Here is a 16,886-nt window from a genome sequence, read left to right as displayed (position 1 = left end):
GACTTGACTGTTTTTAACTCCTCTCTTCCCACCCCCAGAAATCTGAATGAGATGTACAAAAAACCTAGCGTAGTTATTACTGCCACTTCTCTGGTATCTTTTCATATGCCTAATACATTTAATTTGTCTTCAGAATGGTCTGTCCTATCAGCACAATCCTGTGCTGTTTGTTTAATTTGGTATCCTTTTTCTGCATCATTTAATGTACTCTCCTGAAGGCAAATTGCTGAAAGTTGATGTTATTTTAAAGTACTTCTGTTTTCTCTGACATGAGTATTTCCTTATTAGTGCTGCTGAAATAAGGTCTCTGACTTAGGCTTTGCCCTTCAGTGCTTTCCTCTCTATGGAATGTAGCAATGGATATGATAAGATCCACTTTTTACCCATCTTTCTGCTTATGGTACTCATGACTTGTTAATCTAGTGACTGACTACAATGAATAACAGCAATATAAATGAAGTCCAGCTAGCCTACAGCCTCCTCCTCTTCTAAAATGATGAGGTGATTTTTGGGGGGCTAAATTTACAGTCTTCAGTTCACCCTGGGCTTCTGATAGAAAGGTTTATTGCTCAAACCAGTTTCATTTTCAGTGTTGTATTTTCATGCAATATCGAAAATTTGCTCATTTCCCAAGTTATATTTTCTGCAAGAGAGAGGGAGAAAAATTTTCATTTCTGTTTTTTTGCCCTGAATCAGTCCTTGTTTTTAAATGAACACTGCTTTGCCATGCAAAAAAAGGTTCTGTTCCTTTTTATGAAAGGAATTTCCAATTAAATATGAACACTAGTGATTTTGCTGGGTTTAAAAATGCTTTGTAAAATACAAAAGAATGCATGGCTGCACAGGTGCTAGCAGAAGACTATAATAATGCGGTAGAAGTAACTCCTTGCATTACAAATGTGACACAGGTATTCCAGGCAGTATCTTAATTATAAAAATCCTCTGGGGCTCTGTGTCCCTACACAAGTACATTTGGATGTGTTTGAGTGCTTTGATCTTGATACAAAAGCTGCTTTCTATGGCCAATGGCTCTCTAAAGATGAGAAGACTATTGGCTAGAGGGGGAAAAAGCCTGCAGCTGTGGTGAGCCTAGACTCAGGACTGAATAGCTAGCAAATGTGTAAAGTGCTGGCTGTTGAGCTGGTAAAGCCAGCACAGCTCCCAGGGTGTGGCAATGCCAAGCTCGGTAATTCCTGAAATACGTTTATACATTTTTATGTTCTATGCCCACAAAAGGAAAAGGAAGACTGCTTGCACTATCTTTCTTGCTCACAACAGACTCCACAGAAGAGCCTTGGTATAGCTCTGAAGTTCCATAACTATACCATTAGTGAGAAGAATATTAAAGGCTGTGAGCGAGGATGGTGGAAAATTAATGAACACATGTAAGTACTCTGCATGGATTATTAATGTAATGGTACCAAATAAACCATCCCATTACTACTGCAGCTCACTCAGAAAGCTTCCACGAGGACAGAAGTAATTCAGTGGAGTGTCCTACCATTCTTTCATTTTGTCCATCCATGCTTTTCTCAGTTTTGAAGTCAGTATCTTTAGAATACTGGATGATGAGGCAAGGCTAGATTTAAAACATCCCTTTTTTTTTTTCTTAAACTTCATTCAAATGGGAACCTCAGTAAGATTAGTCTTGAAACTTAAGTTTCTGAACTCACTACTGGAACTAAGTGAATTAGGCCCTTAAGAGTACAACTGAAAGAATTACAGAAAGAAGAAAAAGCTTCATCTGTTCTTGAATAGCATGTTGTATTTATAGAGTGAAAATTCAATTTGAATCTCCTACAACTGTGCCTAGATGGGAATTGGTTGCTGGACTGGATGAGTACATAAAAACACCAGTCAAAACACACCACACGTAGTGTGTGTGATTTTTGGTGGTCTTTTTACTAAATAAATTGAAAGATTTCTGATATTTGGGATGGCTGACATAAAAAAAAAGGCAAAATCTGGAAGAAAATATTATAATAGGATCACACTGAGGAATTTTCTGACAGAGAATCCTGAAGGAATATGAGCAGCTTTTTGACAAACCTGCCAATTATGCATTCCACAGACTCAAATGTCCGTGGTATGATTCTTAGAAGTGCACTCAGGGTTACTTTTGAAGTACTGCACAAGAACACATGTTCCTGCTTTCTGTTGCAAGTTGCTGGCTATAGCAATAGATCAAGACAAGCTTTCCTTTGAAAGACTGTGTTTTTCATTGAAAATAAGGCTTTTGAACTTTTGATTTTCTGTCCTATATTAAATTTTGAAGGTGAAAAAATACGACTTGAAGCATGAAACATGATGATTTTTTTTTTGTTTTCCAAATTTTAATTTTTAATGAAATGGGGGGGTGCTGGCAGGGGACCCCAATTTTTCAGCCTCTTGCAGTTGCAGCCTATGGGATGTTTATTCTGCTATCTTAGATAAAAATGGTTAAGAACCTTTGGGATACTGATATTAGTAAACACTGAGACCGAGCAGATGGTGCAGATAAGGTTCCATCAGACCTCTAGGGACAGCTTTCTCTAACCAGAGACACTGAACATGACCATGCAGTTCTTCTTTGTCTTTCTTCCAGTGGACATACATTGCTTCACTGCCTTGTCAAGGAAGTTACAGCTGATGAACTTCTTACTTAAAATTCTCAGAGGCAGAAATACCAATGGGTGTCTTATGAGGAGACTATCAGAGCTTTATGTGAGCGCAAAGGTGCTTTATTTGTCTTAAAACTGTTAGTGCAATATCCCCTTGTTTCTGCTACAGCATGCGTGTATCTTCCCATCCCCTGAAAAATTATCCTACTCACTTCTCCAACATATGGGCAGGATCCCCTTAATCAGTTTCTCTCTGGAGCAATGGCACAGAGTTACAGATGGTGCTTTGCAACTTCCATTTGCCCTGGACCTGGATATATGACCAGTAAAACAACAGCAAAAGGCTCCTGAGGGCCTGTAGCTTTCTTTTACCAATCTCATGAGTATATGGCCTTTCTCAATGTGTAAAGGAGATGTACCTGTTTCAGCTTTTCCTCAGATGGGCAGTAATTTCCTCTGCTTTTGGTGAGATGAATTTGTTTTATTTGTCTGAGAAGGGCTCAATGCAGACTTCAACGTTTGTTTGTTTGTTTGTGGCTTTTTGTTTGTTTGGGGTTTTTTATGTTGCTAGGGTTTGTTAGAAGGAAGACTGTGTCTGTCATTGGCAGAAGAAGAAATGTAGAAAGTGTCTGTGAGCTACTTGAAGGGAATCAGACTGGTAAACAGCATTTTGCTGTGCATTTTGACAGGCTGTTTTAGGTTGGGAGCATTGGTGATGAACACTAAAATTGGTGACAATTAGACTTCCTGTTGTAGGAAGTCTGCACTCAACACTGGTAGATTTGGTGGGTGAGTGTACTGGTTTGAAGTCAAACCAGCAGGAGGAATTAGCTTCACGTGAATATTTTGCAAGAGCTTCCAGGTCAAAGCTACAATTTAATAGGAAAATTGCAATAAAGGCAATAGTACAGAAACACTGGCCTAAACAGAGGAAGTCAGAATGTGACCTGACACCCTGTTGGTCAGGGTGGCAGTAGCAGTCCAACTAAATGGTGGCTGCAGTGCCGTTGGTGGATTGATACAGTCTTGTCGAAGCAGTGATCCTGTGAAAAGGTCTCCTCTTTCTCTGGAGATCCAGCGGCAGCTGTCAAGAGTCCTCTGGGTATCAAGTGGTGGTATTGTGGTGTCCCAAGACCCAAATTATATACAGACAGGACTGTTTGGTACATCCCCCAGGGCAGGGAATTCCACAATGGGATAATGTAATTCTGTGAGTCATTCTGGGGAGTCCTTGACTTAGCAGATTTGGCCCCCTCAGAGTGGCAACTGCCTCCCCAGAGGGAGTTATCAGGGTTGAGTCATGGAGAAGGTAAAGAAACACTGCTCCTCTCATTTTAACAGCTCACATAGATGGTAGTAGAAATATGTACTTTTGGTTACACCTTACATTGTAACCCAAGACTGTGGTTAGTGGATTTTTTTGAGGTTTGGGGTTTTTGGGGTTTTTTTTAATTGTTGCTTGGTTGGTTGGTTGCTTTGGTTTTTTGTTTTTTTGGTGGTTTTTTTTTTTTTTTTGTTTTTTTTGTGGTTTTTGTTGTTGTTTGGTGGTGTTGTTTTTTTGGGTTGTTTTTTGTTTGTTTGTTTTTGGTGGGTTTGGTTTTGAGGATTTTGTTTTGGGTTTTGGGTTTGGTGGTTTTTTTGGGTTTTGAGGGTTTGTTTGCTTACTTCTTTGTTTGGGGCTTCTTTCACAATTAATTTTCCTATAGTAAGAAGCTGTAAAATTAACTCAGATTTTTGCATCTGCTTCCAGGATGTCAAAGAGAAGTCTTATTTTTTAAATTGTTTTCTTCCTTTATTTTTCACATTGCTGGAACAGAATCCCCTAGATGTGTTGACAATATGTTTGATTTTAGTATAGTGAAATAGGGCGTACATGAAAACATATGAATGTGTCCATTCCCTTTGGTAGACCTCACTGGGATGCTCAGGACACTGAGGCAACATCTGTTCACATGGAAACCACTGACCAATTTTTCTCCATTCAGTGACGTGAAGAGTAGTCCTGGTGCAATGCTTGATGTGGAAAAATATGCAAGGGGAATATTTACTTCTGGCTAATAGTCCACTGCTCCATTTAACAATGCAACAGTTCATTTTTTTTCTTTTGTTCTTTGTGTGCATTTTGTTGTCAGTGAGTGACCTTGTACTGCTGTCAAACAAGTGTGGGTGCCAAGTCTGCTAAAAATCAATACAGCCGCCTGTGCTCTTAAATCTACTTAAGATTCGTATGTATTTTGATTTTGGCAGGGATATTAAAGCCAGATGTTTTTCTTTTAAGTGTTGCATTTTTGAGGCATTTTAGTTGAGCAGAGTAGGGAGTCTTCATTTCCACTTCTAGAACAACGTGTACTGTTGATGTTTGCTGATTTACTACCTTTAAAACAGTCTCCATTTTTAAAATAATGATTCAACAACATTTCCCTTGTCAAAGAGGCTTTGTTTGGTTGTGGGGTTTTTTTTGCTTTGGGTTTTTGGTTTTTTCTTCTTTGCTTCTTTTAATCTAGTTTTTTTTGTTGCCCACCCCCAATCCCCTGGTAGAGAATGGCATATTTGATGAAAGGAACATTAGAAATTCATTTAAAATGGATGGATTAAATATTTGCTGGCATCAGAAAGTATTTAGGTTTTCTGAGTCAAGTGGCACCTAAGCAGAAGTCCAAGGAACCTCTTTGCCAAAATAGCAATTTAAAGTATATGTGCACCCAAGGCATTCTTTTTAGGACTATTTATTTGAAGGTGGGACATTCAGAAGTAAATTTCCACAATGTTAATGGTGGATGAAGGCTGGGTAACTATTGAGAAATAGTTTTGGTTTTGGTTCTTAATTAAAATATGGGAACTGACTGTATTTCTGAATTTCAGTGGTGTTGACATTTAAATTGTATATAAGGCAGTTTTCCCATGAAGGCTCCTCTAGAACTCGCCTGGACACTTTCAGGTATTGTGGTTACTATGTTGATCACCAAACAGTGTTCCACATTACAAGTTCAGCTGTCAGCGTGGAGTTGCAGTGCAGTTCGAAGGTCTCTGAGAAGCCCCTGCTGGTGGAATATGGCAGCTATAACATCGGCCAGCGTAAGATGGATTTTATCTCTTTCAACCCTTCTTTGCATTTCAGATCTGTGAAGTAGCATTTTTTGGGTCCAGTAGGACCTAATTAAGTTTATGCAGGAAATTACCTGTTGGGTTTCAGTTCATTTTCTTTTCTAATGTCACTAATTCAGATGACTAGCAAACAAAGAACCTTTCTAGGCTGTGCATAGAAGGTTTGTGGGCATGTGCAGCATGCTCTGCTTTCCTGCATGCACACTGTTCTCTTCTGTACAGTCCTCAAAGCTCCCTGCATGACTATAACCATGGTGCAGTCAGTTGAAGTCTGTTCCTGTTTGTTTTAATCCCCAACATTTTGTTTGCAGTGTTTCTATTGCTATAAGGCTTATAGGTAATGAAAAGAGTACCAAATAACCACCTGCTTATTTCAGTGTTTCCATGTATTTATATACAGTGTGTGCAAATCTGAAATCTGAGCTGAAAAAACAGCTCAAAAAATGGATAAACTCTGAGATCCTGAGTTTTTTCCGCTCCTGTAACATACAACCTGTTTACTGGTACTTTTTCACCTGTGTTAGTCTTATATATTCTTTTTAAGGTGGTAGAGAAGCAGTGTTTTCTAGACATAGTTACTTGTCGCATTAGAGGAACTATATTCAGTATGTATATGTAGAGTATGTAAAAAGAGGAGAAATTTGATTATTTTAGTTTATAAGGCAGAATTGTGTAGTTCATACACCTCCTCGACACAGGTTATTTACCAAAATTGCAAAGTGCTGCAAATTTTAGTTATTGGAAGTGAGACTGTCCTTTAAAACAAAGATGGCCTTCTAAGTAGTCTTGTGTTGCACCATAAAACACTGGCTTATTTGTTCCAGCCCGAGAGAGCCTGTGGTACATATTCCAGGAACAGCTGAACTGGAACTTTAGAGACAATTTTTTCCTCTTCTTTAAATCCCAGTTTTCAACATTTGAATTCAATTTAAGTGCTGGCAGTATATACAGACTATTAAATTTAGATCAATTTTATTGTTCCTTGGAGCAGCTTAGTGACTGTAAATTGAAACAAGCTGGCAATATTTGTGAAAAAGAAATCTTGAGGTTTGGTTGCTTGGGGTTTTTTTATTTTGTTTTTGGTTTTTTTCCTTTTTAACCTCCAGCATGTCCACCTGGACATTTCAAGTGTTCTACTGGCTTATGCATCCAGCAGATGCAGCGCTGTGATGGCATAAACAACTGCTTCGATGAAAGTGATGAACTCTCTTGTGGTTTGTATTCACTTATTAGAGATCTTGACTGGAAAACAGTGAATGTATTTTCTAATCTTAGAAGGCAGCTGAAACAAGGTGAAATTTTTTAATGAGAATAACAAAAGATGTTTTCATCTTTCTTTGTACATCTGGGTACAGACTATCTGTCAGTCTCTTGAATGCTTAATTCATAGTTGATTGGCAAGGGACAAAACCAAGAATAAAGAAGATACGCACTGCAGAGCACAAGGAAGAAATTTAGATGTGCAGTAATAGTTGTAGTAGGATGTATTTTTGTATGTGATAAAAGCTGGCAATTATTAATGAAGTTCTGTGCCATTTTGATACGAGTTATTTTATTTTTGTGGGGGAACAACAAAGAGGGGTTCACATAGTAGATGAGAGTGATACTAAGCATCACCACCTGGGGCACTCACTGAACTCCTTTGTGCTCTATTTTCTCGATGCATAATGTGGCACTGATGCCCATCCTTGTATTGGAATGTATTGCCATGTATTGCCTATCCTTGAAGGAATGAATGTTGTATCCAGACATAGTCAGAACGGGATTTGTTAGCACTCACAGGAATGCTTCTGTACCTGATTTGGCTTATATTTTTTAAGTTGTCCCTGAGTGGAACTGTAACTCCAGCTTTGCAATACAGGACAACTTGCTTGCCTGCAATGGTGTAAGTGATTGTGAGAACGGAAAAGATGAGCAGAACTGCACCCACAGTAAGGCTGTTCCCCTGAATAACTTTTTCCCTCTCTTTTGTCATCTGTCCATTCCTGACTTGAATTCTGGATGCTGCATTCAAAAGGTTAAGAGGCACTGTCAAATCTCACTTGGGCTATATAATTCTGTTTAATTCTTCTGATTCACTTAGAAACAAGCCGTTACAGATTTTAAACTATTTCTTTTTAATAAGCCCATGAACATCTGTTTCTGCAAAATACTGGTAGGAGAATTAAGTACTTCAGGTGCTTGATGGGGATCTAGGGATTTAAAAGGGAAGCTGGGATTTTATTTACTCTTTACTGCATAATCTGTGCAAATTAATTCCTGGGTCCATTTTACCATCTGTAAAATAACTATTAAAATGATGCTTTCTCTGTCATAGTTTTCAGTGTTGTAAGGTTAGCAGAAGCTGTAAATTTGGCATTAGACAAATAAAAATTTTGAATCAGAACTTTCTTGAACGTTTTAGACTAAATGGATGCTCTGACCTATGAAAGGGAGCACAACTGAAAAGTTCTGCAAGTAACTTTTTAAAAGAAAACTTTTTGACTCCTCCCACAAGACAATCTGTTTAAATGATTACAGGATGCTTCTGTGCATTGACAAGAAAAATGGATTGGGTTTGAGTGCATTTATTGCAAGCCACAGGGAAACAGGAAAATGCTGAGTTTTGGGGGTTCCTGTTTTACTGGAAACAGTAGTTAATAAGGCTAGGTAATAATACTAGTGTAAAGGGCTGCTTTCACTGCAGTCTTTCATTTCACATTTAATACTGAAATACAAAGGAGAGCTCCTTTCCAGAGTACTGGATGTTTTCTCTTGCTATCCTTACACTCTACATCTAATTTTCACTATTATATCTGTATGTGTTAGTGCTGTGGGAAAGGATAGGAGGAAAACTTTGTTTGGACTTGGCCAAGTAAATGCACACCCAAGTACAAATGCAGCTCTATTTGAATAGGTTATTCTGTTTGGAGGTGAAGCCATCTCCACCAAAGTGCTTTTTTTGTCATATTACTTCCTACCTACTAATATATGCACATCTTCTATCTGTGCCGAAATGTCTTCATGTATTAAGCTGAGCCAATGGTTGTTTTGGGTTTTTTTCCTCACAACTATTTCAGGTATTCCCTGCACCAACCACACATTCAAGTGCAGGAATAACATTTGCATTAGGAAACAATACGCAAGGTGTGATGGGACTGTGGACTGTGTGGATGGAAGTGATGAAAGCAGCTGCAGTAAGTTCCTTTCAAATATTCATCTTTTTGAACTTTGAACTTTTTACACAATAAAGACCTTTATTTCTTCCTGTTTTGGAGTGGGTACAAGTCAGGCTGCAGGTACTAAATTTTTATTGCATTCTCTCTGTGATGGTTGGGTAATGATCAGCTATCAGATTACCACAGATCTAGTTTCAGAACTTGCCAGGTTCCTGTGGGAGGATGGGCTTACAGTTATGGGGAGCCTTAAAAAGCTGTACTGCTTATTGCAGCTGTGCTGAGGATTAAGGCAGCAGGGTTAATTACAGAATGAACTTGGTTAGCTGGGGAGGCAGCAACTTTTGTTGTCTGCAGCAATGCCAGCCATTTCATTGAAGTTGAACTGTATTTGGACTTCCAGAGTGATATGGCTGCAATGGGAAAAAACCACAAACTTTTCACTTCTCTGATTCTTCCAGATGGTGAAGACCACAATACTTCATAGCATCAAGTCAGGTTCTACTCTTAAATCTTCCTAAAGTAACCTCTGTACAACTTTTAAGTTTGTTTTGTTGTAAAGCAAACAGATGATTGTCACTGCAATAGCAATAAAAGTGGGGTTAGGATTAGTTGCTTAAACTGAATGGTCTCAAGTATATTACATAACATGGATGTGTTGGATGGAACAAGTCCAAAGGAGGTTTGTGAAGATATCTGTGGGCTGAAGCACCTCTCCTATGAAGACAGGCTGAGACAGCTGGGGTTGTTTAGCCTGGAGAAGAGACAGCTTTAGGAAGAAGGCTCTTAGCACCTTCCAGTACCTAAAAGGGCCTACAGAAGAGCTGGAGAGGGACTTTTCACAAGGGCGTGTAATAATAGAATGAGGAGGAATGGCTTTATAATAAAAATGGGTAGATTTAGATACAAGGAAGAAATTTTCCACTGTGAGGGTGGTGAGGCCCTGGCAGAGGTTGCTCAGAGAAGCTATTGATGCCTCATCCCCGAAATTGTTCAAGGCCAGGCTGGATAGAACCCTGAGTAATCTGATTTAGCGGGAAGGTGCCCTTGCCCATTGCAGGGGGGGGTTGCAACCAGGTGATCTTTAAATTCCCTTTCCAAACCAAACCATTTTAGGATTTTGCCTGACCCTCAGCTGTCTCTGGCTTGCTGCCTGTATGACAAATCTGTCAGCACTTGCCTTGGATCCAGTAGGATGTCTTAAGAGACTAGCCATATGCCTATTTTTATTTGGAAACATTAAAGCTACATTTGACTTTCTGGATGTGTTCAGGAAAGGATCCAGAAATATTAACACCTGTGTGTGGGAGCGTGGGATTAAAACTCCTGAGCAGATGTGCAAGCACTAGGGATGGACAGAGTCTCTACAGAAGGGTCTTTCTTCCTTGCTTTTCCAATTAAGAGTTCAGATTTTGAGACATGACATGAGACATGACATCTTCACCTGTTAGTATTATACATTGTCAGTCAGTCATTTCCATACAAAATAATGATTGTACCACCTTGTTTGTCAAATAAATATCCAGTCTCCACATACATTTTTCTTGTATCATTCCCACTGTTTTGGCAAGAAGTGTTTTGATGACGTTGAATTTCTTTCTGGTTGGTCTCTTTTCAGGTCAGAGTTGGCAGTATCAAAAAAAGATAAGGGTTTGCCTATTTGTATATATTCACTGTGATGCTTATTCAATCAATAGATCCCTTGACATTTTTGACACAAGAAATATTTCGGGCTAATTTCTGTAACAGAGATAGAAAAGGGACTCAGTAAAATTTCCAGACTGGTGCCTTTTTATGGAGTCATCTCTGATTTAACTGATAGAATAGCCAAAGAGAGAAGTTTTATTATTATAAAAGGGGAAAGAAATAGATTTCAAAATATTTCAAAGTGTAATATTCTTTCATGCCATGTGTGGGAAGCCCCCTCATTAAAGGAAAGTACTTGAAATGGGGATTATAACCTGAAATAATCTTTTGCAGGCTGTGGCAGTAGCAAGATCAGCAACCTCATCCCTCGTATTGTGGGTGGCTCAAACACTGAGGAAGGTGAATGGCCCTGGCAGGTCAGCCTTCATTTTGTGGGAGCTGCTTACTGTGGAGCATCAGTGATATCGAAAGAGTGGCTTGTGTCTGCAGCCCACTGCTTTCAAGGGAGCAAGTAAGCAGTCTTCCCTCTATATCTGTCCCAAACATGGCCAGAATCCACAAGTGCCTTTAGGTTCCGGAGTTTGAACTGCATGGAGGTGCTGTGTTCTGCTTTTCCCAGCCCTGCGGAGAGTGACTGTTTTGAGGTACTTTTTTAAGACAAAGCTTCTTTGTTTGCTCCCACCCAGGCTGGCTGACCCCAGAGCGTGGCGTGCCCACCTGGGCATGCAGATGCAGGGCCGTGCCAAGTTTGTGGCTGCGGTGCCGCGGATTGTAGTGCATGAGTACTACAACAGCAGGAACTATGACTACGACATCGCGCTGCTGCAGCTGAGCACACCCTGGCCGGACACCATGGCCCACCTCATCCAGCCCATCTGCCTGCCTCCCTCTTCCCACAAAGCCCGCAGCGGGGACAAGTGCTGGATAACAGGCTGGGGCCAAAAGCAGGAAGCAGGTGAGTTTTATCCCTTCCATTGATCTGATTTTGTTCCAGGAGCCTTCACAGCTGGGGCAGTGTGCATGTACCTTCATATGCTCAGGAAACTTGGCTGCTGGTCCCATGGATCTGAATGTCTTCCATATTGTGTTGTTAGTGTAGGGAGCTACACTTACACCAAAATATCACAGGGTTGTCTTTCCCTTCTTATCCCCTCGGAGGTGTGGGACACATGGTGTGATTTCTCTTTGGGCTGCTGGTTAATCATATGTAAAATTAAGAAGCTGGTTATTTGAAAGATAAATGTAATGTCTCAAAAAAAAAAAAAAGGAGGGTGTATTTTTTCCCGTTTCCCTCTATTCCCTTTGTCAGCTTCTATAATATAAGTGCCAAATCAATCTTTTCATTTCAAAGTATACTTTATTACATACTAGCTTTATCAAATCCTAAAATAAAGTTTCATTATGTAAATCAGTGCTTGCATATTTGAGTATGTGGGTGAGGGCTTTTTGGCTATAACCAGATATTGAAAGGATCACCTGGTGATGAGATTGGGCCTGCTGTATGGAAAGGAGGGGAAACTTTAGATTAATTCTGTTATTATTAAGTTATATACCTTACAAAAAAGAGATGTTTCACCAAATCTTTCAGATAGAAAGAAGCAGATGTGGAAATTGATTCTTTATGCTGTGAGAATTTTCATTCTGAAACTGACTCATAATCTTAATCTTGAATTTGGCTACTTCATGTATGCTGCCCTCACCGCAAATCTATCATGTGATGGTCTAAATATCTTTGTAAAATTCTGTTTCCTTTTTGAAATAAAAAGAGAGCAAATGAAGAAGTCTTGAGATGTTTTGGAAAAAAAAAAAAAACAAAGAAAAAACATTTTGGCCAATCCTAGTGATTATGCCATTGTATTTGGTGTGTCTGAAGGACCCAGATCACATTAAACAATTGCCTGATAGTTTGAAGAGGCTTTCAGCTCTGTTGCAGTTAGTTGTTTGGAATCTGGAATAACTCAATGGTCAAAAGTATCTATGGATATTTTCTAAAGACTTCTTGTTTTATATTTCAATAGATGAGTAAAATGCTGTTGAATTTGTTTTCCAGATGATGAAGGTTCAGCAGTTCTTCAGAAAGCAGAGATAGAAATTATTGATCAGACATTATGTCATTCCACATACGGGATAATTACAGCTAGGATGTTTTGTGCTGGGCTATCATCTGGGAAAAGAGACGGGTGTAAAGTAAGTACCTCAGCAAACTCTGCAAAGAACTTCTCTGGTCTTTCATTGCTGCAGGAGGAGGTGTAAAGTTGACTGGCAGACCAGTTTGTGGTCAATATGTTTCAGTTCTGAAAAAAAGCAATGTAAGTATTGTCTGTCAGCAAATCTCTTCTGTGGGTGATTTCAGAGTTCTGCTGCTTTATGTGCATGAGTAACATCACTAAATTTCAGTTGCAGGTCAAGAGCCAATCAAAGTGTAAGTCCCAATAACAAGTTGAAATCAGGCAATTTTCAGCATGATAGGCTCTCAGCTGAAAAAAAACAAAACTGAGAAAGTAGCTTGTGTCTTTTCAGAATCCCTCCCCTCCAACTTGGAACTACAAGACTGTATGATGAGATGCAGACAATTAGGCATAAATTTGCAAATGTAAGATATTTCTGATCTGGAAAAGCTGAAAGATGATAAATGTAAAGTGCTGAATTTACTTCTAGCGAAAAGTAGTAAAACCCCATAGATACACTGTATATATCTATAAGACACTTAATATTACAGATCTTACATGCCATATTGTATTATACTACATTTATATAAACCATACATATTTACTGCTAAAATAGTAGTACATTTACTACTGAAATAATAATAAGACCGATTTTTATGATGGAGATCTGGAATCTTCAGGATGTTCTAACTTTCACTGATCTACATAAAAATGAGTGAGCCTACAATGGCTGAGGGAGTATAAGGCTCCAGCTGTTTTTTAGAGGTTAGTGAGGCCATTGATATTAAGTATTGTTTTCAATAACTGGAGAATTTATTTATTTATGGCTGCTCAAGATATAGCCAGGGAAAGACATCATTTTGGCTGCATTTTTGTAGAGGCAAATGATTTGTGTCTGTGTCTGGCAGTTGTTAGAGCTAATCAAATTGTGATATTCCTGTTTCGTGAGAAGTGCTGGTGTTCTACTTTTCATTCCTACTGTCCTAGGAATGAAGGAGAAAACCCACAAATTTTACACTCTTAATGTGAAATCTTTTTTGTCATGGAAGGAAAAAAAGTCATCTAAATTCTTGACCTTTTTTGAGGCAATTCAATCTAATCCTACTTTGAGGAGTGAGTGGCACTTAGCACCTTGGAAGAGGTCCCTTCCAACCTGCATATCCCAATAACCTATAGAGTGAAGGCAAAATCGTTTTCTAGCTCTAACAAAATATTGTCTAGCAAGAAGGCACTTCTCTTGCAAAACATCTGAATTTTGCCAAATGCACCTTTTTGCTTTTAGAAGTTGTTTCTTGCGCCCAATATTTTGGTAGAGTTTACTTTGCCACTGGGTGTCTTTCAGAGATGCTCTGTGACTGGCAGAGCCTTACAGGGAAGTATCAGCTTGGTCCAAGGAATTTTCCCCAAATGGTGGCAAATGGTTTTATACCTGATGCTCTGCCAATGTATTTCTAAAAGAACATGCTGTAAAGGAATAGTCCTAGTTGCTTTGTCCTGTATTACAGCATGATGAGATCCTGTAATAAATTTTGAAGTCTAGAACAGACTTAATTTTAACTGCTCTAATTACAAAGAGTAATTATGGGGCCCTAAACATTATATGCTGACTGGTATCTACCAGAGGACAATCCTTAGGATCTTTTTCCTTCTTTAATAAAAAATCAAGAAAAAACCCAACACAAAACAATTAAGGGATTCCATCTGTTTCCATTTACCTTTAATTTGAACTAAGTCGTACAATTATTAAATACTTTATTGTATTTATCTTATTTAAAAATATTTTTTAAAGCGTACTATTTTTGAATTTTAGTGTCTAACCCATGAAAGTGCATACATGTTAAGTAGCAGATTTGGGGTTTATGGTTAAGTATAAGGTTAGGGGAAAAAAATGAATTTCAAATGTAGTCCATGCAAAGTAATATCTTTATTAGTGTCTTTAAAGAGTGAGAGTTACCTTCTCTCTTGTGAAAGAGCAAACTTTGGTAAAACTGTGCAATGCCATCTACTTGAAAAAAAACCCTATCAATTGTTTGAACTATCTGAATTTGAAAATATAATCACTGGAATGATGCAAAATATCTCCTGAGGATTTTTTCCCAGTTTTCGTAATTCATGTTGTAAACACATATAACTCGATACATTATTTTTAGGGTGATTCTGGTGGACCACTGTCATGTCAAAGCAATGGAGATGGAAAATGGTTTTTGACTGGCATTGTGAGCTGGGGTTATGGATGTGGAAGACCAAATTTTCCAGGTGTCTACACAAGAGTGTCAAATTTTGCACCATGGATACACAAATATGTGCCTTCAGTCTTGTAACTTGAAAACTGTTTCCTTGGAATAAAACATGTCCTGGATATCTTCCTTAAAACCATATTTGGAGGAACTGTTCACGGATGGAATCTCTTTGCATGTCTCTTGCTGATTCTGGCTCACATATGGGGCTAATAAATACCAGGGTTTTGAACTCTGGTGAAAAAGGAGGAGGCTGTTCCTTGTGATGGTTGTTCCACGCAGATGTCTGGAGACATGGGGGGAGGTGCAACAATAAACTTTGTTTTCAAGGCACCAACTAAGTGCCAGTGCACTCACCTGTCAGGAAGCTGAAGATACAATTGATTGATTGTGTAAAAAGAGAGCTTGAGGCTTACTCATAATTTCTTCTGAGATGTGTGCAGCTAATACAGAAGTAACAGTGAAGTAGCAGTGAACTCTTTGCACTCTGGCAAATACTACTTTCACCACCTCTTCCAGCAAGGACAGCTGATGGGGAGAAAGAGAGAGGAGACACTGTAAAAAGTGAACTCAATCCTTTCAAACCCATAGGGCCCTAACTTTTCAAGATCAAAATTTCTGCTGCTATAAGTGATTTGTCACATGCTTATTCCTTCTGATTTCATTTTAATTAACTGCATGATTTGGAGCTAATACCTTTTCTTTCGTGCTTTCATTTCTTTATTTTCAAGTTCATCCACCTAAGAATTTGAATTCTCAAGCTTCAGGCAACCTTATCAAGATGAATAAACATGGTGATGTGTGTTATTGCAATTATCTCGTCCTTGATGAAATAAAACCAGTGTTTCTAAAAGGTCCTGGTGTAATATTTATGTAAAAGTGGGTTTGTTTCCTCTAGGCCTTTTTCTGGGTGTTTTTTTGCCTTTTCCATGAAGGAAGGGGCAAAGTATCAGTCAGCAGGTTCTGTATGTGTAGCAGAGACAGGCTGTTGAAAAACAGAGGACTTGAACAAAGCCATCTGCCTGCAGCTGTAGTTTGAATATCTGAGCTGTGAGGATTGCCTTCCAATTAATCCCTTTTGCAATCTCTGTATGAACTGTTCAGATTTGTTTTATTCCCTTTGTTCCTTTTGTATTATTTTTCTGGGGCTGAGATTTCTCCATCTCCTTTTGCTTTTCTAGATTCTGTTCTTTGTGCTCTCTCTCTCTTTCAACACATATCAAATATGTTCTTTCCCCACACACATCCTTGATTTTCTTATTTTATATGCAGAACATGCTAAGCTTGATTGTTTGCTGACTTAAAGCTGCTTTTCCTTTCAAACAGGAAATGTGAACATAAATTGCTTTGCAATTTATTTACCATATTTATTCTGTGGTACCGTCTTGAAGCTGGAAAACTAAGGTGACATGTGGAACTGAGCATTTCTCCTCTCTTAAAGATATTTCTATGAATTCCCCAGGGTGTTTATTAGAAGTTGCCTTCTACACCGCAATTCATATTGCCCTGGGACCTTTTATCTGTAAATTGCATGTCTGCATGTCCTTTGCATTGTGTCATAAATGATTTCCCTACTCCTGTGTTTCTGAAAGAAGTGATCTATTTTCAAATGATGGGATCCATATCCTACTTAGCCTGTCAGGTAAACAAAGAGTTACAGTGATGGTAACTTTTCCTGCCCACCTTCTCTGACTGCAGATCAGCTGGCTCCCAATTGAAGCAGTACGGCAAAGGTGAAATAAGACAAGCTTGGGATGTGCAGTGGGGAGAGCAGCTATTCTGCTTAAGAAACAGGGTTCATTTGGGGGGTTGCTGCTAGCTTTGTCAAAAGGCATTTGTCACGGCATCATGCTGCAGGCTTTTCCCTCCAGCCGGATTTCTGTGTACAGCATTCCGGTTCCAGATGCTGAACAGGCTGCAGGGCAGGTAAGAGCCACCAGCTAAGCTTTGTAGTAGGAACACAGTAGAAAAATT

At 38.9% G+C, this 16,886-nt stretch overlaps 1 protein-coding gene and 1 pseudogene across 1 annotated transcript in view; both read left to right on the top strand.

Annotated features, from left to right (window-relative positions):
- Positions 1-15,214, top strand: part of TMPRSS7 (transmembrane serine protease 7) — a 52,550-nt gene extending 37,336 nt beyond the window's left edge. The window contains exons 10-18 of the mRNA XM_030950757.1: positions 1,279-1,385; positions 5,539-5,675; positions 6,812-6,919; positions 7,526-7,636; positions 8,765-8,881; positions 10,841-11,018; positions 11,194-11,462; positions 12,558-12,694; positions 14,826-15,214. Of these exons, the coding sequence (XP_030806617.1) occupies positions 1,279-1,385; positions 5,539-5,675; positions 6,812-6,919; positions 7,526-7,636; positions 8,765-8,881; positions 10,841-11,018; positions 11,194-11,462; positions 12,558-12,694; positions 14,826-14,996 (1,335 nt within the window). The 3' untranslated portion in view covers positions 14,997-15,214. The remainder of the gene's footprint in view (positions 1-1,278; positions 1,386-5,538; positions 5,676-6,811; positions 6,920-7,525; positions 7,637-8,764; positions 8,882-10,840; positions 11,019-11,193; positions 11,463-12,557; positions 12,695-14,825) is intronic.
- Positions 15,215-16,760: 1,546 nt separating this feature from the next.
- The window catches only part of LOC115906220, a 28,728-nt pseudogene continuing 28,602 nt past the window's right edge, over positions 16,761-16,886 (top strand).

This window comes from Camarhynchus parvulus, chromosome 1 (assembly GCF_901933205.1).
Source record: "Camarhynchus parvulus chromosome 1, STF_HiC, whole genome shotgun sequence".
Classification (NCBI taxonomy): domain Eukaryota; kingdom Metazoa; phylum Chordata; class Aves; order Passeriformes; family Thraupidae; genus Camarhynchus; species Camarhynchus parvulus.
Note: the sequence above shows the minus strand (reverse complement) of the source record. Positions and strands in the feature narration are given on the sequence as shown.